Source organism: Vipera ursinii, assembly GCF_947247035.1.
Source record: "Vipera ursinii genome assembly, chromosome: 2".
In the NCBI taxonomy this organism is placed as follows: Eukaryota; Metazoa; Chordata; class Lepidosauria; order Squamata; family Viperidae; genus Vipera; species Vipera ursinii.
This window is the reverse complement of record NC_139513.1, coordinates 290,517,449-290,541,954: the sequence shown is the minus strand read 5'-3', so window position 1 is coordinate 290,541,954 and position 24,506 is coordinate 290,517,449. Positions and strand designations below refer to the sequence as shown.

General features: G+C 46.2%; 1 protein-coding gene across 1 annotated transcript in view; it reads left to right on the top strand.

Moving 5' to 3' along the window:
- KIAA1328 overlaps positions 1 to 24,506 on the top strand; it is a 209,367-nt gene that overhangs the window by 166,237 nt on the left and 18,624 nt on the right. Inside the window, exon 10 of the mRNA XM_083354853.1 lies at positions 8,174 to 8,273. Coding sequence (XP_083210979.1) covers positions 8,174 to 8,273 — 100 coding nt within the window. The remainder of the gene's footprint in view (positions 1 to 8,173; positions 8,274 to 24,506) is intronic.

The window sequence follows — 24,506 nt, the reverse complement described above, 5'->3', positions numbered from 1 at the left end:
GCTGTTGCCACACAGCTGGGCGCCAGGTATGTGAGCAACAAGCCCAACTGAACCCGAGGACCACATCTCAAGAGGAGGGATTCACTCCCGGCCATCTGGACAATGGTGGCCTCCCGGGGACACAAGGTCTCCCGAATAACCACTGCCACCCCACCACCCCTGCCCTGAGCCCGTGGCTGGTGCAGCACCCGGAAACCTGGCGGGCATAACTCGGTGAGAGGCACCCCTCCCTCCGAACCCAACCAAGTTTCCGTGATGCACGCTAGATCCGCACATTCCTCCTCGATCAAATCACGGATGAGGGGAGCTTTGTTAACTACGGATCTAGCGTTAAAATAGACCAACCTGAGCTCAGGGGCCTGATCACCCTCATCCCCGGGTAAGAGGGTGCTAACCGGAGGGTCGGAGCGCGCCACCGCTCGGAGATAGCGGGGGCGCGATCCCAGATGTTGATATGGCCCTCCGCGCAAACACCTGCTGCCATTCCCTATCGCCGTGGGGATTTGAAGCCCCACCCCCACATTCCCAGAACCAGCAGCCACCTCCCCAGACCCCGTCCCGTCAGGACCTCTAACAGGACCAGACTGAGTGCCGGTTAAAGATTCCCTCCCTACCCCCCCCTCCCTCCCCCTCCCTAACTTCTTAAAATAACCGGCTAAAAATTTTATCAGGGGCCTCTTAGCATGTCTTAACTCGAGGCCCCTATCTAAGCCCAGCCACCTCTCGGAATCCCAAAGCTTGGGATCGTCATTAAGGGGAGTATGGAAACAGGCGACAGGTCGCGCCCATGAGGCAGGAACTGCCCTAAGGGCATACAAGTCCGCTCCGGAGTAATGATAAATCATACTGCGCTGGGATAGTCTTTTAGGGCAGATGTTATGAATATGTCCAAGGATCGCTCAGTGATGGTGTATAGATGGTAAACAAGTCCAGTAGGCATATCTCCTAATCTGCAAAGCCATCTCAGCTCTCACCTGAGATGGAAATCCAAGGGACAGCCTCAGTCGTCCTCTCACTCCGGCTGAGGAGTCCAATCAGGAGCAGAGAGAGAAAGGGAATCCTGAGCCAGGGCCACCCCAACTGGTCTCTCACACCAGTGAGGTGGCCGCTGACCAGTCCAAAACCGTCCTCCCACCACGGTCCGGTCCCGGCCACACTGGACTATCAATAGGAGGGATCTTAACTCCCATCAGGCATGGAGCTAGCCAAATGCCTGCCTGTCAACAGGGAAAGTAAGAACAGGCAGGCCAGGCCTCTGTCGATCCTCGCATCTCCAGCCAGCACCACCAGTCCAGGAGGTTCCAGGAGGCATGATGTGTATCAAAAACAATGAGTACCAACAATAGTATCTATTGTTTTTTTTAAAAAAATATTTGATTGTCCCTCTGTGAGGGCGATGGACAGTTTGAATATGTGATAGGTAGGTAGATAGATAATTGATACATAATGAATGGTTAATGGATGGATGGATAGATACATGATAAATAATGGATGGGTTGATGGACGGATAGTTAATGGATGGATAGATAGATGATGGATGGATAGATAGATATACATGATAGATAATGAATGGATGGGTTGTTGGGTGGATAGATAGATAGATAGATAGATAATTGATAGATAATGAATGGGTGGGTGGGTGGATGGATAGATGATGGATGGATGGATAGATAATGGATGGGTTGATGGATGGATAGATAGATAGATGATAGAGATAGATAGATAGATAGATAGATAGATAGATAGATAGATAGATAGATAGATAGATAGATAGATAGATGGATGGATGGATGGATGGATGGATGGATGGATGGATGGATGGATGGATGGATGGATGGATGGACGGACAGACAGACATGATAGATAATGAATGGATGGGTTGTTGGGTGGATAGATAGTAGAGATTGTAGACATAGATAGATAGATAGATAGATAGATAGATAGATAGATAGATAGATAGATAGATAGATAGATAGATAGATAGATAGATAGATAATGGATGGATGAAGGACCACCAGGACAGCAGAACAAATAGGGTGTCCCTTCTCCCCAATTGTGTGGTCTTCAACTCCCAGAATACCTCAGCCAGGAATATTGTGGGAGTTGAAATCCACATATCTTAAAAAGTGTTGGGAAACACTTCTGTAGTTTCTGTAGTTTAACGCATTTCTATAAATGCGTTAAAGTCAGCATACAGACATAACCAGTGCCTTCAAAAACATACCTACTTTTCCCCTTAAGATATTTGCACTTGATTTTCCTTTAGAATCATGTTTAAGTTTGCTAATTCTTTCAACAGTGACCCTTAGTGGTCTGCTTGCCCTAATAATTAAGCATGTTCCTGCAACCTTCATCATCATCATCATCATCATTTTTTTTTCTGGGTCATTGGCCCCTAGGGAGTCTCACCTGGACAAATGTTAATTGTCTTAAACATAGATGAAAAATAGGATTTCAACGGAAATGTCAATTTTGGTGCAGAGGCAGCTGGGCTAGCCAGTCTGGTTTGAACTTCAGTGAGAGAATAAAAAAGAAATTGGAATGTCTAAACAAAAAGTACCAATGAGTCCATTCCTTGTGTCCCAAGTCATAATTTTCCTGCATTCTTTAAAGCACTGCTGTATTGACAATTACAAATGGCTCGTCCTAGAACGATAGCATCAAGGCAGTGGAATTTGTGTACGCATTTTTCTGTGTTCCCTGCTGCCTTAAATGCGTTAAATACTTGTATGTAGCAATGCAACTCTTGCTGGTTTGGCTGTTATTTATAATTCATTACACCCTTCCAACATTTTCGAATTTATTACTTATTTAGTACTTTCTGCGTGTGTCTGTGCGTGTGCACACACACACACACACACGGGTGCACGCTCTGGAGATCCAGCAGGTATATCTATCAGATCAATAATATAGATTATTAAAGTCTCAGCCTTTGTGAGCAGTTCATTCATCCCTTTGCAAACTGAATGAACTTTTATTGTCAAAGTATAACCATGTATACATTGAGATTGGCTGAGCCTCCCTTCGTGACCCCACCACCACAACTCACAGTGACAACAAACCCTCCATCTTATTACACCATGTGAGCTAACTGCACAACACACCGGCCTCACAAAAGTCAATCATACATAACTCCATTTTTTCCAGTCTGTTTCCCCTTTAATCTCAGTCCAATTGCATTCAAAGCAGACTTAATTGCATTTAACTCTGTTGCTGAAGCGGCCGTTTTGTTTCATTTTATTCCACATTGATACAGTTAGTCCTCGAGTCACGTCTGCAATGGAGTCCAAAATTTCTGTCGCTAAAGGAGACGTCTGTGAAGTGAATTTTGCCCCATTTTACGGCCTTTCTTGCCACTGTTGTTAAGTGAATCATTGCAGTTGTTAAGTTGCTGACACGGTTGTTGAAGTCCCAACTTTCCTTGTGATGATTTCTTCCTAGAGAAAAATCATAGACCGGCTCATCAGCCACCCATCTGCTACCCCCATTCTCTGCAGAAAGATGGGAGGTGCACCTAATGAAGAAATTTTATTTATTTATTTTATTTATTTATGGGACTTATTTATTTATTTATTTGACTTATATGCCGCCCTATCTCCCGAAGGACTCAGGGCGGCTCACTACAATAAAACAGCTATAAAAAACAGTAATACAAATATTAAAAAAGAATTAAATAACAGCCCAAAAATAAATTAACTACACAGTTAAAAATTAAAACATATTTAAAAACCCATCATCAATCCAGGTCAGCCTGATGGAAGAAGAAAGTTTTGAGGTCGCGGCGAAAGGACCGGAGGTCCAGGGTCATCCGAAGCTCAAGGGGGAGTTGGTTCCAAAGGGCTGGTGCTCCCACAGAGAAGGCCCTTCCCCTGGGGGTTGCCAGCCGACACTGTCTAGCCGACGGCACCCTGAGGAGACCCTCTCTGTGCGAGCGCACAGGGCGGAGGGAAGTCGTTCCTGGCAGCAGACGGTCCTGTAAGTATCCCGGACCTAAGCCATGTAGGGCTTTATAGGTAAGAACCAGCACCTTGAACCTCGCACGGAGGACAACCGGCAACCAATGCAGCTCACGCAGGAGGGGTGTAATATGGGAGTATCGGGATGCTCCCATCACAACCCGCGCGGCCGCATTCTGCACCAGCTGAAGCCTCCTGGTGGTCTTCAAGGGCAGCCCCATGTAGAGAGTGTTACAGTAATCTATACGGGAGGTAACGAGTGCATGAGTGACTGTATGTAAGGCATCTCGGTCCAGATAGGGGCGCAACTGGCGCACCAGGCGAACCTGGGCAAATGCCCCCCTGGCCACGGCTCCTCTATGATGATCTAAGTCGAGTCGTGCATCCAGTCGAGTCGTGCATTTACTCTTTTCCCCCAACCCCTGAAGAAAGCAATGTAGCAATGTAGCAATGTAGCACTGATGACGTTGCCTAGTTGGGTCCTGAAACGTCTGCAAGAAAACCACCAAGCTCAGAGAGCACCAAAGATTCCACCAGGCAGGAAAGTGTCTTATCAGCCACCTAAGGCATTGCAGTACATGTGGCCCTCACCTTACGACCACAACTGAGGCTCAAGATGTCTGTCGCTAAGCGAGACACAGTTGAAAAAAGGGTCACCGTGTGGAAAAACAAGCAGAAAACTGCATCCCGCTTTTGGCGTCGCCACAATACAAAAAAGGTGTTGAGGCTGTAGAAAGAGTGCAGAGAAGGGCAGTCAAGATGACACAGGGGCTGGAGGCTAGAACATAGCGAAGATATGGCTGCAGGAATTGGGTATGTCAAGTCTAACGAAAAGGAGGACTAGAGGTGACACACGATGGCAGTGATCCAATGTTTGAGGGGGGGGTCTGACTCTTCTCCAAAGCACCCGAGGGCAGGACAAGAAGAAATGGATGGAAACTAACCTAGGACAGAAGCAACCTAGAACTAAGGAGAAAGCTCCTAACGGTTAGAGCAGTCCGCTGTCGCAATAGCTTGCCTTCAGAAGTTGTGGGGGCTCCATTGTTGGGGGCTTTCAAAAAGAGACTGGACAGCCATTTGACAAAGGGCAGAGGGCAGAGGTCCCCAACCAGTTCCGTGGAGCGAGATTTTTCCGTGGACCGGAGGGCGCGTGGTTTTGTTTGCCGCCTACATCTCGCGGATGGGGCTTTGCTTGTTTGTGCGGACCGGTTGCTGGCATGCTGCGGCCCAGTACTGGTCCATGGACCAGGGGGGTTGGAGACCCTTGACATAGGGCAGGGGGGTAGGCAACCTTGGCTCTTTTATGACTGGTGAACTTCAACTCCCAGAATTCCTGAGCTAGCCACGCTGAGGGGAAAGGGAGAGCTTTCCGAGCTGAGCCGTGCTGGCTCAGGAATTCTGGGAGTTGAAGTCCAGAAGTCATAAAAGAGCCAAGGTTGCCTACCCCTGGCCTAGGCCTAGGCCGCTTTATGACTCGTGGACTTCAACTCCCAGAATTCCTGAGCTAGCCACGCTGAGGGGAAAGGGAGAGCTTTCCGAGCTGAGCCGTGCTGGCTCAGGAATTCTGGGAGTTGAAGTCCGCGAGTCGTAAAAGGGACATCGTTCCCTCACGCCGGCTGAAGAATCCTGGGAGTTGAAGTCCACGAGTCATCAAAGAGCCGAGGTTGCCTACCCCTGGCGTAGGGTCTCCTGCTCAAGCAGGGTGTGTGTGTGTGTCTGTGTGTGTACCAGAAGACACTTCTAGGTCGCTTCCGACTCCATTAATCTATGTTCTAGGTTCTAACAATGAGTCACCCAGAGCAGTGCAGATTTTCCCAGGAGGAGAAAACAAGTCACCTCAGGACAACTTCCAAACCTAATTAGACAGAAGAAAAAAGGAGGAAATGGAGACCTGATTTTCTAGGGGAAAGAAGCCACTCCAGAAGTGCATTTTTAGGGTGCAGCTTTTCTCAACGCTCCCCCAGTTCCCCCAATCCTAATCTTGGGGAAAATAGCTTTATGGCAAATGGTTTTTTTCCCCCTTGCTTTTGGCTCAGCAGTTCCACTTTTAGGAGCAAAGTTAAGTCCTTTTTTTTTTCCTCCTGCAGCCGAAAATAAATCAAGCGGAGGAGTCTTGTTGTTTGCTGCAAATCCTCGCCTAATCTTTGGGTCACTCAGGAACTGTCTCTCCCTTTTTTCTTTTTCTCCCCCCCCCCTGTGTTTTCACACACTCCCCTTGCCTTTTTTTCTCCTCTTAAAACTTGCCACCGAGTTTGCAATGGGTGTCAGCAGAAGCCTACATAGAAAAGGAAAAATACATCTTCCTCTCCAGAAGAACAAACCCGTTGCCACATTAGTTAAGACCTGGGGCTGCGTATTTTATTTTATTTTATTTTATTTTATTTTATTTTTTTAACAAAAAAGAGGGAAAGAGAGAGAGATGCTTTGGTTGCAAAGAAACTTTTGAAAGGTATCATTAAGAGTGCGACCCGAACGGAGGGGAAGGTTAATCTCTTGCAAAGCTCCCGCTACAAAAGTTGGAAGCTGGCAAAGGGCTTGTGTCCAAAAGAAATCAATTTCTCATTTGAAACAAAATCATTTTTGACTAACAGGAGTTCAGGATCCATTACTTTTGCTCTCTACTCGGTTGACATTTCAGCTCTGTCTCAAGCACGCAGTGAATTCTAATAGTCGTCTCATAACGTTGCTACACCAATCAATGGAAGCCAGAGAAAGCCATTGCGATGTGTGAGGTTTTCAGGGGCAACGCTCATTGTGGACTTCTTTTTTTTCTTTTTAACTTTCTTTTTTAAAACCCCTCCTTCTCCTCCTCCTCTTCCTCCTCCTCTTGGACAAGTAGACAGCCAGGCTGAAAGCACACCAAGGACCCCGCCATTGTCTTCCTTCTCTCTCTCTCTCTCTCTCTCTCTCTCTCTCTCTCTCTCTCTCTCTCTCTCTCTCTCTCCCTCTCTCTCTCCCTCCCTCCCTCCCTCCCTCCCTCCCTCCCTCTCTCTCTCTCTCTCTCTCTCTCTCTCTCTCTCTCCATGCAAAGCAATATAATAATAATAATTATAATCATAATAGTAGCAATAAGAGGGGGTAGTAAATAAGAAGGATAATAGTAATAATGCTACAGCCATACTACATGGATAAATACACATAGACGTTAGACAATTATGTGAAAATTCTGTCTTAAAGCAGAATGACAGCACGAAAACCTTAAGATTGTTCCATGTTCAGTTTTGGAAACCTCCCAGTTCCTCTACAAATGCACGCTAGCATTGGGAATTTCCTTCTCCCTGTTCCAAAAACCCGAGATTTAGAGGCATAGTTTTCAAGAATTGGCCTGCTGCACCCTGGGGAATAGCAGCCTGTCACAGGCTAAAACCACAATCGTGATGCCAAATCTACTCTGGCTAGCAGAGATGCAATTAAGACTCTAGGCGACCCTCAGTATGTGTGTGTGTCTGTCTGTCTGTCTGTATGTATGTATGTGTATATAAATGTGTGTGTATGTGTACATATATACATATTTGTTTTCTGAGGTTTTCGCGGGTGTTTGTATGTAGATCTTTGGTCATTTGGGTTTTTTCCCACGTAAAATTGGAGGCATCAGGGCCTGATACCTCCAATTTTACGTGGGGAAAAACCCGAATGACCAAAGATCTACATATATACATATACGTGTGTGTGTGTGTGTGTGTGTGTGTGTTTCAAAGCCGAAGAGCCAGCGCTTGTCCGAGGACGTCTCCGTGGTCATGTGGCCGGCGTGACTAGACGCCAAAGGTGCACGGAGCCCTGTTACCTTCCCACCGTAGTGGTCCCTATTTTTCTACTTGCATTTTTACATGCTTTCGAACTGCTAGGTTGGCAGAAGCTGGGACGAGTAACAGGCGCTCACTCTGCTATGCGGCACTCGGGATTCAACCCGCCAAACTGCCGACCTTCTGATCAACAAGCTCAGCGTCCTTATATATATACATATACATATACACATACACACACACACACATACATACACATATACATACATATACATATACACATACATACATATACATATACATATACATATGTATATATATATATTCATCCCCTCTCCATCACTGGGAAGTACTTAGCCTGCTGATTCACTGTATCCAAAGTTCCCCGAAGAATAGCAGGCGGCGTGGGGCCCACTGTCAAAAATCAGACCAAGCAAAAAAAGACATCTGCAAATATTTCTCCTCTTTTCACAGGGACGTCCGGGAAGGATTCTGCCACGTCTCCTGGGATGACAGCCATCAAGAAAGAGCTTGTAACTGCAGCCACCTCCCCAATGCAGCAAGGAGCTTGGCGGTAAGAGGGCTTTTTCAGGCACCAACATCATTTTTATATTATTGAATTATTTATCTGTATCCCCCTTTTGTTATTTTTACCAATAAGCTGAGCGAGAGGGGCCGATCTTAAGTCACCCAGCTGGCTTTTATGTCTAAGGTGGGACTAGAACTCACCTTCTCCCGGTGATTGGCGCAAAGTCATACAGCTGATTTTCATGCTTAAGGTGAAACTACAACTCACTGTCTCCTGATGACTGGCCCTGAGTTACCCAGTCATGCCTAAGGATGGACTAGAAGTCACAGTCTCCCGGTTTGTAGCTTGATGCCTTAACAACTAGACCAAATTAGTTCACAGAATTGAGAGTCTCTTATTCCATTGATAAGGTCCATTACAACTTGCCAAGTCTGCCCGTTTGACACTGTATAGATCTGATGTAAAACAAGCCAAATCAGCCTTCCCTATTCGCGATCCTTCCAATAACTGGCTTCCATCATTTAGCCTGTGGGAAAGATTAAACTAAGTATCATAGGTGATCTTAAGGATGCTGGGTACAAAGTAGTGATGAATGTAGAACAATGGCATCAGAAAGTTTTTAGCAGCCACTGGGGCAGTATTTGGCGATAAGCCCAGATTAATCCTGGATGGTCACCTGTGGTGGTCACCTTTGTTTGAGGTGTCAGGCACGAAGCATCAGGAATACATGTTTAGCGCCAGTTAATCTGATTTATTGCCCATGCCTAAACACAATCTAATCAACTAATGGCCAGCACTAAATTGGTGCTAGCTAAGAGTCAATGGAATTCAAGAGGACTACTTGTGGGAACGTAACGATTCCAGGCTGATTCGTCTCTTGACTCTGCCCCCCAAATTCTGCCTCATCTCCTACACCTACCTACCTACCTTCTTTCCTTCCTTCATCCCTCCCTTTCATTCCTATCTCCTCCCTCCCTCCCTCCCTCCTTCCCTCCTTTCTTCTCATTCCCATCTTCCTTCCTTCCTTCCTTCCCTCTCTCCCTTCTTATTCCATCTCCCTCCCTCCTTCCCATTTCCATCTTCCTTCTTCCTTTCTTCTCATTCCCATCTCCTTCCTTCCCTCCCTCTCTCCTTATTCCCCCCTTCCTCCCTCCCGCCCTTCTTCTCATTCCTATCTCTTTCCTTCCCTCCCTCCCTCCTTATTCCCATCTCCTTTCTTCCTTCCCTACTTATTCCCATCTCCTTTCCTTCCTCCCTCCCTCCCTCCCTCTCTTCTTCTCATTCCCATCTCCTCCCTTCCTTCCCTTCCTCCCTCCTTCTCATTCCCATCTCTTTCCTCCTTTTCTTCTTTCTTTCCTTCCTTCCTTCTTCCTTCCTTCCCTCCCTATTCCCATCTCCCTCCCTCCCTGCTCATTCCCATCTCCTTCCTTCCCTCCCTCCCTCCCTCCCTCCTTATTCCCATCTCCTTTCTTCCTTCCCTCCTTATTCCCATCTCCTTTCCTTCCTTCCTTCCTCCCTCCCTCCCTCCCTCTCTTCTTCTCATTCCCATCTCCTCCCTTCCTTCCCTTCCTCCCTCCTTCTCATTCCCATCTTTCCTCCTTTTCTTCTTTTTTTCCTTCCTTCCCTCCCTATTCCCATCTCCCTCACTCCCTGCTCATTCCCATCTCCTTCCTTCCCTCCCTCCCTCCCTATTCCCATCTCCCTCCTTCTCATTCCCATCTTCCTTCCTTCCTCCTTCCCTCCCTCGTGAAGAATCAGGAGCACATGTTAAGCTCCAGTTGAGCAGTTTTTATTGTTCATGCTTAAACAGAATAATCGAGTCAGCACAATAATGGTCAGCACTAAATTGGCACTAGATAAAAGTTAATGGAATTCAAGGAAGTTTGGACTTAACACTGTTTGTGGGAATGTTAAGGGCTCAGGACTGATTCCTCTCTTGACTCCACCACCCACAGGCTCTGCCTGTCCTCCTGCAGTTGACGTGTGGCTGCCTCTGAACTCAAACTGAATCTCTCCTTTCTTCCAGAGCCTTAAATTGCCTGCGACAATATTAATTTCATTGGATTTGTCACAAATGAATAATGAAAAATGTACTCCTGGAAATTAATTTCCCAGGTACCAAAGTAGTTGCCCTCCAAGACATTTCTTTTCGCTGTCTGCCAGGTTGGTGAAAGGCAGTCTGAATGACACTTAAAAATTGCCTCTTTTTTTTCCATTTGGCTTTTTTAGGAACATTTGGGAATTCGGGAGTTGACACAGGTAGTCCTTGATTTACGGCCTGTCACTTAGGAACCATTCAAAATTCTGACAGACCTATCTGGAAGTTACTTATGACCCGGTTTTGCCCCCCCCCCACACACACACACCCTGTGGTCAAATGACTGTGACGGCGCTCCACATTTACATCCTGTTTTTGGCAAAACTGTTCTGTCCCAGCGTACGTGAGTCCTTGTTGTGTTCACAAGGAGAAACCCCTCTTCCAACAAACAGGCAGGAAGCGCAAGAAAAAACCAACCCCTTTTATTCTCACAGACCTGAGTCAATGTCCAAGGCAAACAAACACAGTCCTCAGAAACTCCATCCTCAACACGAATGGTTGCCTTTGGCAACCAGCACCTCCCACACCATCCCTTTTATTATTCAGCCAAGGCGTGGCTTCCTAATGCCTTCTCCTTTGCCTTTGGAGCCGCCCCATTGCATTCCTCTGTCCTACTCGCTTGCCCGCGTTTTCGTGCATCCTGAATATTTCCCAGCTGTGTTTCATCACTGTCCAACTCAGGTTCCCAGCACAGCTGTGTCTCAGCCTGAGCGCGAGTAGAGAGGCCAGGCTCCTCGTCCAGCTGTAAGTCTTGGAGCTCCTCAGAGCCTTCCTCTGACTGATGTCACTCCAGGCCCCTCCTCCGCCTCATCTGATTCCTCAGACTCAGCTGCCGGATTCACAGGCTGGCGAGGAATCACAAAAAAAAAAGCCACAGTGAACCATTGGTTCACTTAAGAGCCCTGGCGTTTGTTTAGTGATCATGGATTCGCTTAATGACTGCGGTGATTTTTCGATGCACAACTGCTGCCGAAAAAGCCACAAGATTAGGTCGGTCACAGAACCTCCGTGTTTTGCAACCGTCATGAGTGAGGACAGTGATGGGCAGGCTCCATTGTGGTCGTACGTTGAGGCCTATCTGTATATCCAAACAATCAGGAGAGAAATTTGATCTCTGGGTCTTGGTTTTTGAGTTATCTGCATAATCGGCTGCAACCACACCAGCACTGGGCATTTCTCTGATGTAGCTAAGTCCTCAGCTTACTACTACAACGAGGTCCAGATATCCGTCATAGGTCCTGGTGGTTGTAAGTTGAGGCACCCATGTGACTGGATGCGGCTGGATCTTTTGGCATTTTTCACAGCGGTCATTAAGCGACTCACACAGCCATTAAGCCAGGGTGGTGGTGGTGGTGTCTTCAAACTTGGCCCTTTTATGACTTGTGGACTTCAACTTCCAGAATTCCTCAGCCAGGCACGCCTGGCTGAGGAATTCTGGGAGTTGAAGTCCACAAGTCATAAAAGGGCCAGGTTTGAAGATCCCTGGCCTAGTCTAAAGAAGAGAAGGACTAGGGATGACATGCTAGGTGTCTTCCAGTATTTGAGGGGCTCATTAAGCAAACAGCCTGGTCACTGTAAAATGACCGGTCGTAAAGCGAGGACTCCCTGCAGCTATAACGTGGACATTAAACATGAGGAATCCTCCCTGGCTAGTTTCTGTTGAGGACCGTTGGGTGATAACAAGGACTTGTTAGGCAATTAACATATTGGCCTGTTCTTGCTGTTCCATGCTGCCCAGTTCTTAGCCTCCCAAGGCTGGACGGAAGAGCAGTGGGGCTTTAATCTTGACCAGGATAATTTATTTTTCCATCCTATTGTAGAAGACTTTACTAATTTGGTTGATGAAATCACACGTAGAACTGGCAACCATAGGCCTGGAAGGGACCTTAGGGGTCATAGAAGATTAAAAAAAATAACACTTGAGTTGGAAGAGACTTTGCTCAAGACACGATTGTCAGGATTGTCCAATCTATTTTTGAAAACCTCCAGCGATGGAGCGTCTACAACTCCCGAAGGCCAAGCCGTTCCGTTGATGAATTGTTCTCACCGTTAGGAAATTCCTCCTCGTTAAGTTGCTTCTCTCTTTGATAAGTTTCCATCCATTGCTTCTTGTCCTGCTGTCAGGTGCTTTGGAAAATAGGTTGACACCACCACCCCCCCCCCGCTTTCCCGGTCTTCTTACTGACAGTCATTCAAGTTCTGGAAGACAGTTAAGTCACCCCTAGTCCTTCTCATTGGTAAGCTAAACCTAGCTAGTTCCCTCAACTATTCATTTTTTATTTTTTTATTTTTTTTATTTTAATCCCATTTATATCCCGCCCTTCTCCGAAGACTCAGGGTGGCTTACACTCTAAGCACAAACTCAATGTGCTTAGCAATAGCCTTCATTCTATGTATATGCCTGCTTATTAGGGCTTCCCCCCCCCCCCAGCGGCATTATTACAAAGTCAGCTTATTGCCCCCAACAATCTGGGTCCTCATTTTACCTACCTCGGAAGGATGGAAGGCTGAGTCAACCTTGAGCCTGGTGGGACTCGAACCTGCACTAATTGCAGGCAGCTGGTGTTACTTAAGGAGGCATTAGCCCACTGCTCCACCAAGGCTAAAGCATCATATGACCCCTGATCGTCCTTGTTGCTCTTCTCTGCACTCTTTGTAGGGAATAGAATAGGATGGGATGAGATGGAACGGAATGGAATAACACAGTTGGAAGGCACCTTGGAGGTCTTCTAGTCCAACCCTCTGCTCAGGCAGGAAACCCTATACCATTTCAGACAAATGGTTGCCCAATCTCTTCTTTAAAACGTGTCTGTTCTAGAGCATTCACAGCTTCTGGAGTCAGGTTATTCCACTGAATAATTGTTCTCACTGTCGGGAAATTTCTCCTTGGTTCCAGTTTGCTTCTCTCCTTGATTAGTTTCCATCCGTTGATTCTTGTCCTGCTTTCAGATGCTTTGGAGCAGGGCTTTTCAACCTTTTCACCCATTGTACCACTTTTAGGATATGGCAATATCCGAGTACCACCAGTCGCCTAGCAAGGTGTCAAAAACTTGATGACCAAAAAAAAAGTAAAAAAGTGATAAAGTACAGGTAGTCCTCGACTTACAACAGTTTGCTTAGTGACTGTTCCAAGTTACAACGGCACTGAAAAAAGTGCCCCCCAAGCCACAGCCGAGCAAGACACCTGCCTTGCCCGCCTGGCGGCGCTCTTCCTCCTGTCTAAGGTTTTCATTGATGTGAGCATTTCTGTTGAGGATTGGCAGCGGGGGTGGGGTGGGGGGGTGTTTGGTTTTTATTCCCCCCCCCCCATCTGCTGGGTGATTGCAGCAGGTTTTGGTCACTTCACATGACCCTGGGACACTGTGACTGTCATAAATATGAATCAGTTGCCAAGCATCTGAATGCAAATCGCAAAACCCTGGAGATGCTGCAACATTCCAGCTGATCGGCGCTTCTTCTGGGCTCAGCAGAAGCGCCGGGATCAGTGCCGAGCTCCAGCTGGATCCTGGCGCTGATCCTGGCGCTTCCGCTGAGCCCTGACAGCCCTGCAGCTCCAGCCATCTCTCGCTCAGGCTTGTGCGGTGCTGCCACCGGTTCAACTCATTCCCCTCCCCCGCTACCACTTTTCCAGGATGGTCGCGTACCACCTGCCAGGTGCCAATGTACCACAGGTGGTACCCGTACCACTGGTTGAAAAGCCCTGCTTTGGAGAATAGCTTGACTCCCTCTTCTTTGTGGCAGCCCCTGAGATATTGGAACACTGCTATCACATCGCTCCTAGTCCTTCTGTTCATTAAACTAGACATACCCAATTAAACTAGACATACCCAATTTCTTGCAACAGTTGCTTTTATGTTTTTAGCCTGCAGCCCCCGGTCATCTTTGTTGCTCTTCTCTGCACTCTTTCCAGAGTCTCAACATCTTTTTTATACTGTGGTGACCAAAACTGGAAGCATTATTCCACGTGTGGCCTTACCAAGGCATTGTAAAGTGGTATTATCAGCTTTTTTTCTGAAAATTGAATGCAGTGTTCCATGAATGGCTAAGACAGGGGTAGGCAACCTTGGCTCTTTTATGACTCGTGGACTTCAACTCCCAGAAATCCTGAGCCAGCCATGCTGAGGGGAAAGGGAGAGGTTTCCAAGCTGAGCCAAGCTGGCTCAGGAATTCTGGGAGTTGAAGTCCACGAGTCATAAAAGAGCCAAGGTTGCCTACCCCTGGCCTAGGCCTAGGCCACTTTATGTCTTGTGGACTTCAACTCCCAGAATTCCTGAGCCAGCCATGCTGAGGGGAAAGGGAGAGGTTTCCAAGCTGAGCCAAGTTGGCTCAGGAATTCTGGGAGTTGAAGTCCACGAGTCATAAAAGAGCCAAGGTGGCCTACCCCTGGACTAGAAGACCTCCAAGGTCCCTTCCAGCTGTATAAGATTGGGATGGGATAGATCATAGCAATTGCTAAGCCAGACTTTGTTGTGTCTGAATATATTTTCTCCATCTCTTCCTCCCCTCTCCCCAGTGCCCCATGTTAGTATAATTGACCAGGTTAAAAAGTTGCGCTCGGCATTCCCCTTACTCAGAGGCTTCTCTAATTGAAAATGGTAAATGGGCAAGTATATTTCTGTGCGAGACCGTCAACCCATCCTATTCTTCATCAGCCAAACCTGCTTGGGCAGCAGGTCAGTCTCCATTTATCACCGGGGTGGGTTATAAGCTTAGATTGCAGGTTTAACTAACTAAACGAATCAATATGGAGAATTATAGCTGCTGGGGTGCCGCTAAAGTTAAAGATCTGTCAGCAGGTTTGTGATAAGCCACACTTAACGGTTAAATCCTCGCGGTTTGCTTTGCGAGGGACCAAATCTTGCTGAACCACACCGGAGCCTTAACAGGAAGGCGAGGGAGTGAGGGATGAGATCAATTGAATTTGTAATTTACCTTTGGCTAATGTGCAAAGCCCTAACCCACACCAACAGCAGAGGGAAACCTAGCGTGGGATTCAAGGGCTCTGAAGACCCGAATGTGTCTTGCACACTCTTCTAGGTCGAGTCTGGTGTGCACAAAGAGGAAGGTCCCAATTCTCTCCGACGGAAACGTTTATTCAGTTCAAACAAAGATGGGTCCTCCCACAAGGCTTGTTCCTTGGTTCATCCATTCGGCCATTTATACTTTATTAGTTACACGAAGTGAGGATATACAAGCTAATTACAAAGGAGTCGCATTTTGTTTGTGAAACAGAGACGTTAACTAAAGCATCCTTATCCTTGCCTCCTATTAGTAAACACGAGCAACTCCAGCAAAGCTTATTCGAAGAAGCTAATTACGTCTTCCAGAAAAGGCCAGGCCAATTGCTTTTGAAGGCTATCTGGCGCTTCAGGAGGCATCTGCCTCCAACTTCGCACAATTTAACATAGGAACTTTTATAGAAGTTACTTAGATCATCCTCACCTACAAACAGCAACAGCACATAGATTTAGGTACCGCTTCACAGTGCTTTAAAGCCCCTCCCGTGGTTTACAGAGTCAGCCTTTTGCCCCCAACAATCTGGCTCCTCATTTTTACCAACCTCGGAAAGATGGGAGCAGTGTCGGGGTTCAAATATGTGAACAACCGGTTCTCTGTGTTGGATGCCGCTTCCGGAAGTCCATTCTGAGTCTGGGCAACAAAAAAAATTAGCTACCGGTTCTGCTGAAGTGGTGTGAACCGGCTGAATCCCACCACTGGATGGGAGGCTGAGTCAAACGTGAGCTGGTCAGGATCGAACTGCTGGCAGTGAGCTGAAGTAGCCTGTGATACTGCATTCTAACCGCTGTGCCACCAGGGTCTTGGCTGGCTATCAGCTCTTAGGCTGTTGCAGCAGTTCCCAACCTTTTCTATACCCTGCACTCCTAAAATGCTTCTGATATATTCTCACACCCGTTGCAAAAGTTTGAAATAACGTCAGTGAATTATGCATATACACTATGATTTTGAAAACCCAAGTTTTTGCACCCCCTGAAATATCGTCTTGCACCCCCAGTTGGGAAGCCCTGGGCTGTTAGATATTAATAGCACTTAGACTTAGACATTGCTTCATAGTGCTTTACAGCCCTCTCTAAGTGGTTTACAAAGTCAGCATATTTGCCCCCAATAATCTGGGTCCTCATTTTATGGACCTCGGAAGGATGGAAGGCTGAGTCGACCTTGAGCTGGTCAGGATCGAACTGCTGGCAGTTCGGGCAGAGTTAGCCAGCAATGCTGCATTCTAACCACTGTGCCACCTTGGCTCTACATCCATCCATCCATCCATCCATCCATCCATCCATCCATCCATCCATCCATCCATCCATCCATCCATCTATCTATCTATCTATCTATCTATCTATCTATCTATCTATCTATCTATCTATCTATCTATCTATCTATCTATCTATCTATCTGTCATCTATAGCAATAGCACTTAGTGCTTCACAGTGCTTTACACCCCTCTCTAAGCGGTTTACAGGGTCAGTCTGTGGCCCCCAACAATCTGGGTCCTCATTTTACAGACCTTGGAAGGATGGAAGGTTGAGTTGACCTTGAGCCAGTAAGGATCGCACTGCTGGCAGTTGGCAGAATTAGCCTGCAATGCTGCATTCTAACCACTGCGCCTCCATGGCTCTACATCCGTCCATCTGTCTGTCTGTCTATCTATCTATCTATCTATCTATCTATCTATCTATCTATCTATCTATCTATCTATCTATCATCTATCGCAATAGCACTTAGATTTATATACCGCTTCACAGTGCTTTAGAGCCCTCTCTAAGTGGTTTACAGGGTCAGCCTGTTGTCCCCAACAATCTGGGTCCTCACTTTACCGACCTTGGAACGATGGAAGGCTGAGTCGGCCTTGAGCCGGTCAGGATCGAACTGCTGGCAGGGAGCAGTGAGTCAGCTTGCCATTCTGCATTCTAACCCCTGTCCAACAGGAGGGTCCCTTTTTCAGGAGCACTGTGACTTCGAACGGTCACTAAATGAACTGTTGTTAAGTCGAGGACTATCTGTACATTAGTTTTGTAACAGTCAATAAATGAGTGGTCGTAAGTCACAGGCTCCTTGTGTGCCTTTGTGTGTCCAGACCTGAACAACCACATCTGTCTTTGGTTTCCTAAGCAAAGAGGTTTCCAATTTCCCCAGTTAAAATTCACCTGTAATTTGGGTCCTTTTATCTAACCCAGAGGGACGCGGTGGCTCAGTGGATTAGGACGCTGAGCTTGTCGATCAGAAGGTCGGCAGTTTGGCGGGTCGAATCCCGAGTGCCGCGTAACAGATTGAGCGCCTGTTACTCGTCCCAGCTTCTGCCAACCTAGCAGTTCGAAAGCACATAAAAATGCAAGTAGAAAAATAGGGACCACTACGGTGGGAAGGGAACAGCGTTTCGTGCGCCTTTGGCATCTAGTCATGCCGGCCACATGACCACGGAGACGTCCTCGGACATGCGCTGGCTCTTCGGCTTTGAAATGGAGATGAGCACCGCCCCTAGAGTCGGAAACGACTAGCATGCATGTGCAGGGGAACCTTTACCTTTACTATCTAACCCAGGGGTAGGCCACCTTGGCTCTTTTATGACTCGTGGACTTCAACTCCCAGAATTCCTGAGCCAGCCATGCTGAGGGGAAAGGGAGAGGTTTCCAAGCTGAGCTGCGCTGGCTCAGGAATTCTGGGAGTTGAAGTCCACGAGTCATAAAAGAGCCAAGGTTGCCTACCCCTGGCCTAGGCCTAGGCCACTTTATGTCTTGTGGACTTCAACTCCCAGAATTCCTGAGCCAGCCATGCTGAGGGGAAAGGGAGAGGTTTCCAAGCTGAGCTGTGCTGGCTCAGGAATTCTGGGAGTTGAAGTCCACGAGTCATGAAGGGGGCCATAGTTCCTCCATACTGGCTCAGGAATTCTGGGAGTTGAAGTCCACGAGTCCTAAAAGAGCCAAGGTGGCCTATCCCTGATCTAACCCATCAGAATCATCCAGGATTTTATTTCTCTAAATCCGTGTTTCTCAACCTTGGAGAGTTTAAGAGGGGTGAACTTCAACGCCCACAATTAGGCTTTTTAAAGTAAAGGTAAAGGTTCCCCCGCACATGCGTGCTAGTCGTTTCCGACTCTAGGGGCCGGTGCTCATCTCCGTTTCATAGCCGAAGAGCCAGCGTTTGTCCGAGGACGTCTCCGTGGTCATGTGGCCGGCATGACTAGACACCAAAGGTGCACGGAACGCTGTTACCTTCCCACCGGAGTGGTCCCTATTTTTCTACTTGCATTTTTACGTGCTTTCGAACTGCTAGGTGGGCAGAAGCTGGGACGAGTAACAGGCACTCACTCTGTTACGCGGCACTCGGGATTCGACCCGCCAAACTGCCGACCTTCTGATCGACAAGCTCAGCGTCTTAACCCACTGAGCCACCGCGTCCCTTTAGGCTTTTTAATTAAGGCTTTTTACCGGGTTAAATTGTCTCGTAATTTTGCATTTATTGTTAAATTCTTTTTTTAAAAAATTTATTCTATGTTTTTTAAATTTTTATTGTTGTGAGCCACCCTGAGTCCTCAGGGAGAAGGGCGGCATATAAATTTAATCAAATCAAATCAAATTCCCCAGCCAGGCTTCAGAAACACTGCTCCAAATCAAATCATTCAATTTTTCCACCGTCTGCAAATCTGACTTCCATGTCTTGCAGTCTCCTGAAATGCTTCTATTAAGCAACAAACACACAGACACTTTGAGAATGTTGCAAGAGGGGGTATCCTTTTAGAGTTTTTTTGTTTTGTTGTTGTTGTTGTTTTTGAGGTGGTTGGAAATCCCCTCAAATTACAACGGGCAGATTTGCCTTCTGGGGTTGTTAGGAAGAATTGCAAGCATATCTCTGATCAGGTAGATGGGCATTAGGGGACTTTTAAACCAATTAATATTTGATGTAATACGCCTGGGCCCCGAGCTGCATATTGAATATAGTCCACCGTGCAATATTATCCCTCCAGATCCTTTCAACTAAACACTTTGCAGTAAATAAAAAAAATGTGAATTAGCTGTGTGTGGTGCGGAGCTGCCGCTGTTGAGATTTGCGGTGCCTCGGATAACTAAATGAGTTTTTAACTTTTTAAGGGGTAGGTTCGTCCACTAAAGGACAGCCTCTGTATAGAGCCAGATGGATCTTGGGACAAAACTTCTTTTCTCGACATGAGATTGAAATGGAACTTTTTAAACTGTTTCAGGAAAAAAATAAAATAAACCCTCGTGACGGGGACAGTGGACAGAATAGAATAACAGAGTTGGAAGGGACTTTGGAGGTCTTCTAGTCCAACCCCCTACTCAGGCGGGAAACCCTACACCATTTCAGACCAATGGCTGTCCAATCTCTTCTTAAAAACCTCCAGTGTTGAAGCATTCACAAGTTTTGGAGGCAAGTCGTTCCACTGGTGAATTGTTCTCACTGTTGGGAAATTTCTCCTTAATTCCAGGTTGCTTCTCTCCTGGATTAGCTTCCGTCCGTTGCTTCTTGTCCTGCCTTCAGGCGCTTTGGAGAAGACGTGGACCCCCTCCTCTCTGTGGCAACTGCTCACGTACGGGAAGACTGCTATCATGTCCCCCCAGGCCTTCTTTCCATCAAAGTAGACATACCCAATTCCTGCAACCATTCTTCGTATCTTTTAGCCTCCAAGTCCCCTGATCATCTTTGTTGCTCTTCTCTTCACGATTTCTGGAGTCTTGAACATCTTTTTTTTTTTTTTGATAATATGGCGACCAAAACTGGATGCATTATTCCAAGGCTTTATAAAGCGGTATCAACACTTTTGTGTGATCTTGAGGAACACTTTGCATGATATCAGGGAAGGTTGACTGTTCCCATTCCCAGGAGGAGAACTAACATCCTAAAAAGTCCGATACAGTTTCATATGCGAGTGATCAAAGCAGACACCGGCAAATTAATCTCTCTTATTCACTGTGTATGTTATTAATTGTTCCCTCTGCTTGCTGCCGATAGAATGTGAAAATTTTTGTTCGCCCCCCATTCAGGACAGGGGGGGAAAAGTTGTGGCTGTAAAATGTTAACATTTGCATTTTTATTTGTTGATTTATTTAAAGGACAGCCTCTCTTACAGCAATCCATCACTCCCTGACACCCCAGATATGAATAATGTATTGTAGACTTGCGGTTACAATGTGTAATAAGTGCCAGAGACAGTGGAGAGAATGTTAACTACGTTGCAAATGTAATATTTATCGACTCCTGGTTTATTGCTTTGGAGGTTCAATAATACTGACCACAGGACATTAATACCGCTTATCCTGATTTTTTATTTTTTTTTGCCGGCAAACTGGGTTGCGCACTCCCCCTGATAAATACGGAATTTATAAATATGGAATTCATAAATATGGAATTTATCGCACTTTCATATCGCGCATAGTTACATGGTCATATGGGCCCATCTGTTTAAATTCTGGAGATGATGGTGGTGGAGACGTTGGTTTTGCCACACTCAAATCAGTTTTGCCCAGAGTGTCAGCCTCCAAAAACTGCGTCCAGTTTTGGTCACCACCATGTAAAAAAGATGTTGAGACTCTAGAAAGAGCACAGAGAAGAGCAACAAAGATGATCAGGGGGATGGAGGCTAAAACATATAAGGAACGGCTGCTGGAATTGGGTATGTGTAGTTTAACGAAGAGAAGAGTGAGGGGTGACATGATAGCAGTGATCCAGTATCTCAGGGGCTGCCCCAAAGAAGAGGGAGTCAAGCTATTCTCCAAAGCACCTGAAGGCCGGATAAGAAGCAACGGATGGAAACTCATCAAGGAGAGAAGCAACCTAGAACTAAGGAGAAACTTCCTGAGACTTGGAACAATTAACCAGTGGAACAACCTGCCTCCAGAAGTGCTGAATGCTCCAACAACTGGAAGGTTTTGTCTGAAATGATATACAGTTCCCTGCCTGAGTAGGGGTTTGGACTAGATGACCTCCAAGGTCCTTTCCAACTCCTATTATTATTATTATTATTATTATTATTATTATTATTATTATTATTATTATTATTATTATTATTACTATTATTATTATTATTATTATTATTATTATTATTATTATTATTATTATTCATAAAACATGAAACTCAGTGAACTGAACACTCAGATTGACTGGCACTAATGGTTGACACGGGCTGCTGCCAGCATCCTAGGTGTCAACCAGGTATCTCCTTAAAATGTAAGATGTTCCGAGTAGCGCAGTTTTTTGTAGTTTTGCTGGAGTTATTGCAGGAGGCTGCAGTTATTATTATTATCATTATCATTATCATTATTGATACACTGAGGTCTATATATTTGTTTGTTTAAGATATTTATTTTTACAGGTTAGTTCTCGACTTACAACAGTTGGTTTAGTGATCGTTCTAAGTTACAACGGCAGGTGAAAAAAGTGACCGATGACCATTTTACAGACTTATGACCGCTGCAGCATCCCCTTGGTCAGGTGATCCAAATTCAGACGCTTGGCCACCGACTCGTAGTCTCATCAGGAGACTTTGGGGTTCGATTCCTCCAGAGCAGATCGCCAAAAGAGACAAAAAGAGAGAGAGAGAGAGCTCACTTGAACTTTTTCTACTCAGGCACTTAAAATTGTAGAAGTTCTAATTCACAAAGTGTGTTCAGTGGAGGAACAGGCTAACAGAATTGGAAGGGACTTTGGAGGTCTTCTAGTCCAACCCTCTGCTCAAGCAGGAGACCCTGCAACACCCTGGGCAAATGGTTGTCCAAATCTTTTCTTAAAAGCTTAAAAGGACCCAGATTGTTGGGGGCAATAAGCTGACTTTGTAATAATGCCGCTGGGGGGGGGGGCGAAAGCCCTAATAAGCAGACATATGCATAGAATGAAGGCTACTGCTAAGCACGTTGATTTGTGCTTTAGATTGTAAGCCGCCCTGAGTCTTCGGAGAAGGGCGGGATATAAATGGGATTAAAATAAATATTAAAAAAAATAAAAAGTTCTGGAGGCAAGTCAGTCCACTGGTTGATTGTTCTTGCTGTCAGGAAATTTCTTCTTAGTTCCAGTTTGCTTCTCTCCTTTGTTTTCATCTGTTGCTTCCTGTCTTGCCTTCTGATGCTTTGGAGACTAGTTGGACCCCATCTTCTTTGTAGGAGCCCCTCCAATACTGGAAGACACCTAGCATGTCACCCCTAGTCCTTCTCTTCTTTAGACTAGACCAGGGGTCTTCAAACCTGGCCCTTTTATGACTTGTGGACTTCAACTCCCAGGATTCCTCAGCCAGGCATGCCTGGCTGAGGAATTCTGGGAGTTGAAGTCCACAAGTCATAAAAGGGCCAAGTTTGAAGACCCCTGGACTAGACCCATTTAGTTTCTGCAAGCATTCATCTAACCAGTGGAATGGAGAAGTTGGTAAAAGAAAACACTAAATAACCTGTTGAACTTGGCAGATGCTTCTGAAAAATCTCAAAAGAGATTGAAGAATTCCTCCTAGTTGTGGTGGCTGCTGGAGATGTTTCCAAAGCTTCTTAGGGACTCTCAGAAAGCACTAGTGTGTGGCCTCTCTTTTGTCCCTTTCTCAGAATAACAGAGTTGGAAGGGACCTTGGAGGTCTTCTAGTCCTACCCCCTGCTCAAGCAGGAACTCCATGCCATTTCAGATAAGCAGTTGTCTAATCTTTTGTTTTAAGGACCCGGTAATGGAGCACCCCCCCCCCCACAACTTCTGGAGCCTAGGCGTTCCACTGATTAATTGTTCCCACTGTCAAGAAATTTCTCTTTAGCCCTAAATTGGTTCTCATTTTAAAAGGACAGAAAATGAAGAGCCTTTAGAAGACTCCTGCAAGTCCCTTGGTGTTCTGTTCCAGCCTACGACTGGCCCTGTTTGAATGTCAGGGACAACCCCTTTTTATAGTCAACAGGCTGGAAAAACCCAACCAAATTTATTTACAAAGAAATCAAAAGTGCAAACAAGAGTTAAACAGGAATAACAGACCAGGACTCTAGCAGAAGATCTTCAAACGGTTGCCTTCAGCAACCAGCACCTCCCATACCTTCCCCTTTTATCAGCAGTCCCAAGGCGTGGCTTCTCATTGCCTTCTCCTCCTCTCACCGAGTTGCCTCATTGCCTTTCTCTGTTCTACTCTGCTGGATTGCCTCCTGCTCCTAGCGTCCCTGAATAGATCCAGCTGTGAATCATCTACGTCCAATACCTCGTGCTCACATGGCTGAATCTGATGAGGAACATGACGGGAGGGGCCAGGCTGAGAGTCCTGCAGTGCATCAGAGCCTCCCTCTGACACCAAAGGCTCTCCAGACCCCTCCTCCTCCTCCTCTTCAGAATCATCAGACTCAGCTGCCGGTATCACAGGCTGACGCTGAATCACAGCACTTGGACTGCAAGGCGATCAAACCGGTCAGTCCTAGAGGAGATCAACCCTGTCTGCTCTTTAGAAGGTCAGATCCTGAAGTTGAAACTCAAATACTTTGGCCACTGGAGTAGAGCCTAATGCTGGGAAAGGTTGAGGGCAAGAGAAGAAGGGGATGACAGAGAATGAGGTGGCTGGATGTTGTCACTGAAGCAGTAGGCTTGAGCCTAAATGGACTCCAGAAGATGGTAGAGGACAGGAAGGCCTGGAGGAACGTTGTCCATGGGGTCGCGATGGGTCAGACACGACTTCGCAACTAACAACAACAAAAAAGAATTTCAGAATTCTAGGACATGGCACGCCCCACCATCTTAAAAATTCAGCTTCTCTGTCAGGAATCAAAAAGGGCAAATTGTCTGGATTTTTATTTTTATTTTTTTTGGTAGATGGACCAGGAAGAAAAGTCTTTGTGTTGAGTAGAAACCATTTGTGCATTAAGATGGCAACTCGTGCAACCAACCGGGCTGTCACTACCAGCTCCATTTTGGCATTGGTGGTGGGGGGGAATTGTGTCCATTGCTTAGAGAACCGAATTCTGTCAAATGCTCCCTACCTTTCAGTGCCAAGAGATTAATGTTAATTAGCAACTGTCGGCTGTAATTGTCACTCTCATTAAAATACAGAATTATGTATTTTTTTAAAGTTATAAATAACCTTTCTAATTGTACTTGATGTATGCCAGTTTAATCAAATAGTACACTTGCCGGCAGGCAGATATTTGCATTAATCTAACATTGGATCTGAGACTTTTTGATCTCTTTTTTTTTATTTTCTTCTT